The 7,882-nt window shown below is 36.3% G+C and overlaps 1 protein-coding gene across 4 annotated transcripts; it reads left to right on the forward strand.

Annotated features, from left to right (window-relative positions):
• LOC18776388 lies at positions 314-5,221 on the forward strand. 4 transcript variants are annotated; one of them, XR_002271596.1, is made up of 7 exons: positions 314-399; positions 1,765-1,863; positions 2,561-3,099; positions 3,625-3,748; positions 4,071-4,301; positions 4,396-4,520; positions 4,870-5,221. XR_002271596.1 is itself a non-coding variant. In XM_020563497.1 (5 exons), exons 3-5 carry the CDS (start codon positions 4,093-4,095, stop codon positions 4,959-4,961), a joined length of 426 nt encoding a protein of 141 aa, XP_020419086.1. In that variant the 5' UTR covers positions 314-399; positions 3,625-3,748; positions 4,071-4,092; the 3' UTR covers positions 4,962-5,221. The 4 variants fall into 4 exon arrangements, 1 of the variants encoding a protein (XP_020419086.1); XR_002271594.1 differs by having other exon boundaries at positions 2,561-3,748; XM_020563497.1 differs by lacking the exons at positions 1,765-1,863; positions 2,561-3,099.

A 7,882-nucleotide genomic window follows, 5' to 3' on the forward strand; every position in this document is an offset into this window, starting at 1 on the left:
CGGTATTATTTTTCAGGCGAGTCCCCTTTTATCTTTAACTTTTCAATAAATAATATAGCTGCGCGGCGCGACCTTGTTGTTAATGTTTTTTAAAAAATAGTATAACCGCTCGGCTATACGGTTTTTGACACGTGGGCCCCTAAGTGCTAGGCGGGTCATCTCTTTTTTTCGAAATTTTAAAAATAGTATAGCCGTTCGGCTGTACTGGGCTTTTTTTGTTTTAATTATTTTTCAATAAATAGTATAGCCGCGCGGCTGTACCGGGCTATTTTACCGAATCTCTCTATCGGTACCCGCCAGCTTCAGCCGCCATTAGAGAGCAGAGCAGAGCACCAAGAAATTTGTTTTTGTAAAAGAATACTATTAGAAAAAGCGAGAGGTCCAAGAAAGACCCACATGGTAAATACCCTAAAAAGGACCCTTTTCTTTCATCAATATTCTCCATTCTTTTTCATTTGGCTGCTTCTGCTTTTGTGTTCATTATTTATTTTCTACTTGCTTTGCTTGTCTAGTGTGTGAATCTGTGATAGTTGCTCTTCTGTGTTCAAAATTCAATGTACTTGATTTTACCACATATAGCTACTGTTGAACTTGAACACCCTGCTTTGCTATTTGATTTAATTATTTATTTTTTACCAACTATTTGGCTGATTATGATGTAATGTGGAATATGATCTTTATTGTACACTCTCTAAGTGCCTTGATTTGAGCTCTTTAGATTGTGAAGAAAATGAGAAGAAGCAAAATGCTAGAATTCACACTTCTTTCTCTCAAGTAATTTGGTCTTATTCTTTCATTTCATTCATTCATTATGTGGCAAGTCTTCAAAATTGAAATGGGTGGTCAAGATTCAAGAAAGCCTTGCTGTGACAGTCTGTTGGTTCTGTACAAAACTCTTATCTCAATAAACATAATTGCAAACTGCTCCAAGATTTCTGGTTCATAATTTAGAATATCAAGATGGCTAACATTTTAAAAAATCCGCCCAAGGAACTTGTTCTCCATAAACTTCTGTCTCTGTGGATAAAAATAGCAGTTGATTGGACAAGGGTTTTGATTTTTGTGTTAAATCTGAGCTTTGTTGGTCCTATGCATTGGATTCAATGCTGTTTGCTTTACCTTGCTGGATGGAATATTCATATTGAGCTCTTAACAAAGAACTTGGTAAAATCTCCTTAAAAGAGGTAGCAGTTCCCACTTCTCATCCAATAATCAATCAAAATTATCAAATGTCAATTTGTAAAAGCTGTATCTTATAGCTGTGGTTCCAGCTGTTGTTACAAGTTCCTGTTTTCTAAGCCTTTACTAAAACCATCTCTGTCCTTCCTTCCATTTGCCTCATTAAAGCTGAACTTGGATGTTCATTGCTGAAAGCCCAACTTGACATTGACACTGTGCTCAGCCAGCAGGGAATTTTTTTTTTCCTTTCTTTTTGCTCATTTAGCAATCTCATTGTACTTTTCATAGGCTCATTAAAGTCTATTTCTTAACTACTGTCATCAAGCAACAACAACCAAGCCTGCAGTATTAAAAGCACCACTCACCTGTTGTTCAGTTTTAAAGCCACGAGTTTGCCCTGTATGTACTTCCAGCAAGAATCTGCAGCCATGTGAAACCACATACGTACTATTATGCCTTACAATGATTTGTACTGGATGTCAAAGATCTATATGTAGTATTCTTTAATTTATATCTGAGGCAAATGGATCTATCTCTATGAAGAAACTTGTCTATAATGTCTAATTACATCTTCTTATTCTCTAGGACAAAACTTGTGATGTATGCGGTGGAACAGGCTTTGTAGAGTTGATTGCTACTTGCTTTCAATGTAAAATAGCTTGGGAACACGTGTATGAATTAAAAGTATTCTCTCTCTCTCTCTCTCTCTCTCTCTAAGCATTATCTATCTGTCTATCTGTATATTTGTTTTTTCTGTGTTTGTGTGCCCGTATGTGCGCCGACACATGCATGTGTCACCCTGTGTTTTAGTGGCCATGCACATTGATGTATATATGTTCTTATTTTCATTATTTTTATATTTTGGTTCCTATTACCGCTTGTATAGCTCATATCTTTCTGTTAAAGTTGGACCAAGGAAACTGCAGTTCTGATTTTAAGGTTGTCTTCTGTTTGATAACTTTGTTGATATACGTCCAGAACTTTGTAGAACCATGAGTGCACTCGTTGGGGGAAGAGGGGATTGCTTGTTGTTATTCCCTTTGTTTTCCTATTTAAACGTAAACAGTTAAAAAAACATATTTGGAAAGACTTAGTTCAGATACTTGTTTGCTTAATAAACTTAGTTCAGATACTTGTTTGCTTAATAAACCTGGTCATTGCTTAATCACATAACCCAATGAGCTTCAGTTGTCACCCACTTCCTAATGGCTGTATAACTCATACCGCTTGATTTGTATCTATATCTCGAAGGGATTGCAGAATATCCATCCTCTTGCTTTTGTTAATATTGAATAATCAGTTGCAGTGTGTTTTTGATTTGTGTATTTTGTATAGCCAATTTGGACACTTATTCCAAACATGTTACCGTTTCTCTTTCCAGCTATTGTATACAGGTCCTCCTCAAATATGTTCCAGAAATTTGGTTTTGTGAGACATGTTGTTCTGGAGATCAGTCACTCAAAAATCTGTTAGAAAAATATTCTTTCAGAAGGCTTTAGGAAGGATCAAACACCTTTGAGATAATCCACTCTGACATGTCGCGATCTGTGGGTTCCAGAAGGCTTGTTGAAGAGTCAGGCAGTTCAGGTCATCTTCGAAAGCGAACTTCCTTGGGAACTGCCAAAGTAAAGTTTATTCCTATTGAAAAAGCTCTTAAAATGTCATCTGGAGCTCAAAAGGTGGAATTGCCCTCACCAAGTAAATTGCACTCAAGCTCTATCCGAATAGATACCATGGAAACAATGTCTAGAAGGGCTTCCACTGAGTTAAAATCTACCCCTCAAAAAAATTCTTCACAGAACGTGAAGGAAACTTACAAAAATTTACCTGCTGGACATTTAAAGCTTTCTGGACATGGCAGTGAAAAAATCAGTTCAATCACTCCTGCACAAGAGCCTAAATGTTGTACTGAATTAAAATGTAAGATAACTCTAACGTCTATTGCATGGAAAACTTTTGTGAAAAAATTTGGCAAACACAAGGGTCAAAATTAATTGTTGCAGTATCTCAAATATTTTTATGCATTACATATTGAGCATGCATGGTCTTGATTATAGCCCCACCAGATGGATGGTGACAATGATTGAACAAAGCAGCAGTTAAATTTGACTCTTCTACTCATATCAACTACAAGTCCTCAGCTATATATTAAGCACTGAGAATCAGCTCTTGCATGTGTCTCTGTGTGTGTGTGTATGCAAGATATATGTTTCTTTATACTTTATATCCACTGTAAATGCTGTGAGTAGGTAATCATGTACTTATGAATATGACTGACCTTGCAATTTCAGTTTCAGATAAAGCAACCCCTATTGAGTATAAGATTCAAAATCTTTGCAAGATAGAGTAACTGGATACTTCATGCATCAACTTTCGAGGCAAATTTTTTTTTGATAACTTCAGTTATGTGATTGTCACTTGCTAATTGAATATGTGTTTTCTCAGGAGGTAATTTATGTGCTGATGCTAAACACAAGAACTCTATCATTCAAGGATGTGGTCTGCCGAACATTTTGCCCAAACCTTAGATAAATCTTCCAAATAACCCAGTTTTAGATGCTACCTGGTGGTGAGTGCCTCATATTTCATGTAGTTGCGTAATCATTTATTTATTGATAAATGCGAAAAGCAAGCATGCGTGCACCCCCAAACACTGCATATCATCTGAGCACAGATCACCACTTTCTATTTTGAAGTTGCCATGATACTGTCAATATATGATAGATTATTAGCATTGGCTAGAGACTTTTATTACTTTACTTTAATTCAACCTCTCTCTTCCCTTTACCGAAGCTCTATCATTGTCGGCTGAAACGAGAATTTGTTCATGAACTAGTCCTATAACTTGTATTTTATCTGATTAGTATTTGTTGTTTGATGATTGTGATTAGCGGAAGCCTTGAGATCCTTGATATGGTTTCTTGTGGTCAATTTTGTGATGGGTTCCGGGCTCATCTTCCGGGGAAAGTCCATCCTGAAGCTGTAGAGTATTCAAGGCTCATGCCTAACGTGCTCCAGTGTACGTTGCTCCTTTGTAGCAGTGTATTGGCAGAAATCTTTGAGAATGACCGCCCCACTGTAAATGATATGGCACTGTTCTTTTCCCCTGGCGATTTTGAGAGGTCTGTTCCTGAACCAAATCTCTAGTGCTTAATATGGAATTGCTAAATAGATGATCGTATGCTATTTGAGGAAGCCTTCAATTATTTTACGTAGGTCTAAACAACAGTATCTTAGCCTCTTGGGACTTCTAGAGATGCGAGAAATGGCACTGAGGAGTCATATAAATGGTGTCAATCTATTGATTTCGTCTTCTAAGAGGCTAAATCTAGATTCTTGTGGTAAGTGATAAACCTAATCCAGACTTGACATGATCTGCTGCTACATGTCATCTGAGTTTGATATCATCTGTTATCATTATCTTGTATACATAATAGCTTATTGTTATTCTTGTAAACTTAACTCTCTGTACATGAGTTTAATATATAAATGAGAACTGCTCACCCAGTTTGTGTGGGTTGAGTTTCTTCCCTCATTTTCTCTCTTTCAGTAAATGTTATTAAATTTGAGTATAAATCTAAGCTTCGTGGGACTTGATAACATGCAGTCAGCTCGTGCGGAATAATTGAAAGCTTTCTTGGGTTTTTGCAATGTAATCTAATCTATTCATTTGTGTCCATGTTTTTGTAGGACTGGAAGTAATGGAATCCTTCCTGTGGGGAGTATATTGCCCTGCAAAAGGCCATCTGGCAGTTCCCTCTCTTCTTTTCTCTGACTCTTAAGAACATGATGCAGCAAAGATTAGCTGCTTTTCTCACAAGTAAAAATGGAATGGACATTGCATTCCTCCTACTGGGGATGCTGCTCATAGGCATAGCATGAGTTAACAAACCCAGTGATAACTTCGTTGTATGTTTAAGTAAAAAGTTGCAAGGTTCTCTCAAAATCCTTGGTAAGCGTTGCGTTGGAACACTTGCTTGATCTAAATCTTGCTAGTTTTGAGTCTGAGTTTTCAAACAATGGAACTAGAAATGTTTCTACACTGCAAATTTCCCATTCATTAGTAGTAAGTATGACGTACTGAAAAACAGGTAAACTAGAGAAATGCGTTGCCCAATTTTGGCTCATATATGCTATAAGATGCATAGTTAGAAGGAGTGATAATCTGAGTCGTGGTGTGTTGGTTAGTGAACACTTTCAAACAACGGATACATCTATATGACAATAACACCGATAAGCATCTATAGTCATAAATTGTTCCCACACCGAACCGAGAGTAACCATGGTCACTGGAAATTAAAGAGGCTACAATGTAATTAGTAGTGGTGAACGATATTATATTCCTTTTCAAAATACATGAATTTACAAGCAAAAGTCAACCAATTCATAATGCTTGCACAACAGCAAATTACAAATTGTTAGTTTCATACATGATATTGGCTCTGAATTCAGGTCCACAAATACTTGTCACATTGATGACATTATTACAAAGGACCACGAGAACAACAGAGAGTGATTTTTTAGTGCTTGAAAATTGTAACATGTTATGTTGGCACCAAACAACCTGGTACTACAATTTTGTTGTTTTTCGCGCCAACATAATGGTGATGGTCCCTAATTCCCTAACGTTTAATTTAACTCCCGCCCTAAAAAAAAAGAACATTAATTTAACTCATCTATCCAACCTTTGGTTGGTAAACCAAACAAATATGATTTTATCAACCACACTCCACACAGCTCGCATGCACGAAGCTTTGTAGTAAGGGTCGTGAATAGCGGGTACAATGTACAACACTTAATAGCCAATAGGCAAATGCCACGACACCCCATCCGTACAGTTGTATTAGTTTCTTCAAAATCTGGTCAAGATACATTCTTTTTCAGAAAACAGACCTTGCTTTGATAATTGCTTTTTCTCTCTGTTCTCTCTCTCTCTGTGTCTCTGAATGAGTAAGTTCATGAGCAGCAGCTGCTAGATGATAGCCTCCACACTTCTTTCAAGACGGGAGAGAGGGGACCAAAAAGAGACTAAAAAAAAAAAAAAAAAGCAATCCCAACCAAGCACAATATGGAGCAACCAGAGGAGACCCACATGGTAAATGTATTGATTAACCCTAAAGCTCCTCCTTTTTTGTCTCCTTACTTGTCCATTTGCTGCTGCCGACCCACCCTCTCTGTCCTCCATCTATTATTGTCGGCTCTGTAAATATAATGTTTGATTCATCAGTTTTTTGCATTTCGATATTATTTAAGTACATTGCAGTTGGAAAGTCTGGTTTTTTACTGTTTATATAGGCCATTGTAGTTTTTTTTTTTAACATTTGTAAGTAATGCACATTTTCTTGTTTTTTCCTTTATGGTTTAGCTACGTGGGTTGGTTACTTTTGTTGGTGATATAAGTTATTGTTGATTTTTGTTTTCCTTTGGCTGTAAGTTGATTTATTTTATTTTTCCGTTGGTTCTGCTTAAATTTTGTTTTTTTTCCTGGCATTTGTTTATGTATTTTTAAGTTCTTTTTGTATAAAGTCCCTTTTTTTTTTCTTGGTTTTATGATTGCCATTAAGCTTCCTTTTGCCCCAGAGTGCCTATAATAGTAAGCAGATGATTATGAAACAACACTTAATGAAATCCAAATCATGCGTTTATAATTTTGAATTTGGTTCAAGTTGGGTTATGCCACTTTCTAATACTCCCCACCCTTTTATTTTTACAAGGCATGGTTGGTCTCGAAAGAAGCAATGCCTTGTTAAGCATGTATTGGACATGCAAACCAAATGCATGTTATACATGCTTCAAACATATTTTAAATGTTACATTGAAATCTAGTATATAAAGAAAAAAATTTAGACGGCTTTTGTGTAAATTGTGGAAAAGTCATGCCAAAGAGGCAGAGGATCAACGTACATATGGTGTTCTTGTTGCATTTGCATTTTGTTTGGTATTCATGTAATGTCAACTCTTTTTCAAGAGTTGTAACACATTTTTGTTGACTTTGCTTCCCTGACAAGATTGGATATGATTTGGTTGATTTGAATAATCTCTTGTCAGAACCAATTAGAATCTCCTACAATTTTAAATTTCTGAGTAAGATTTTTGATGCGTTTGTATATATTCAATGCTCTCTTCTAAGTAAATGATGTCTATGTTCTTAGGTATTAAATCACACGTGGGATGGTTGAGAGCATCTCAGCCATCCATACTTGATTGAACAACTGAGAAACATGGCCTTGTTTAAATGCCTCAAGGACTGTAGGAGAGAAGTTTTGTGTATTTAAATACAACATATTATACAACTTGATTGCCATCCCAGTTTGTATCCATTAGCATGCCTTTAGCTTTTTTGCAAGTCTGGCTCTTAGTGAGATTATCTAAGGACTGACTAGATGAATAATAAACTACTACAGAAGTTGTGAAAAATGTGGATATGCATGCAGAGTACTATAGAAGAACCATTCAGTCATATTCATCATAGTTCCACCATGGATGCCATAATATTTTTCGTCAAACTTCATTACCACTTTTTCATGTACTGTGTTGTTCACCAAAGTTGACATCTCCATGTCCTATATGTACTTCTACTAATTGATAAATAATGCTAGACCGACACTAAGAAACTTTTGCTTAAGTGAAGCTTCAGTTAGCTGAGTTACTTTTCAATGTGATCTGCTCTACTTTTCAGGTCGGACAATGTGATGTGTGTGGT

This window comes from Prunus persica, chromosome G5 (genome assembly GCF_000346465.2).
Source record: "Prunus persica cultivar Lovell chromosome G5, Prunus_persica_NCBIv2, whole genome shotgun sequence".
NCBI lineage: Eukaryota > Viridiplantae > Streptophyta > Magnoliopsida > Rosales > Rosaceae > Prunus > Prunus persica.

Bases quoted from the DNA above. Each gene is read 5' to 3' on its own strand.
- LOC18776388 (XM_020563497.1), top strand. From the start codon at position 4,093: ATGGTTTCTTGTGGTCAATTTTGTGATGGGTTCCGGGCTCATCTTCCG. The intron at 4,302-4,395 runs GTCTGTTCCTGA...TATTTTACGTAG, and splicing joins TCCCCTGGCGATTTTGAGAG to GTCTAAACAACAGTATCTTA. The intron at 4,521-4,869 runs GTAAGTGATAAA...ATGTTTTTGTAG, and splicing joins GCTAAATCTAGATTCTTGTG to GACTGGAAGTAATGGAATCC.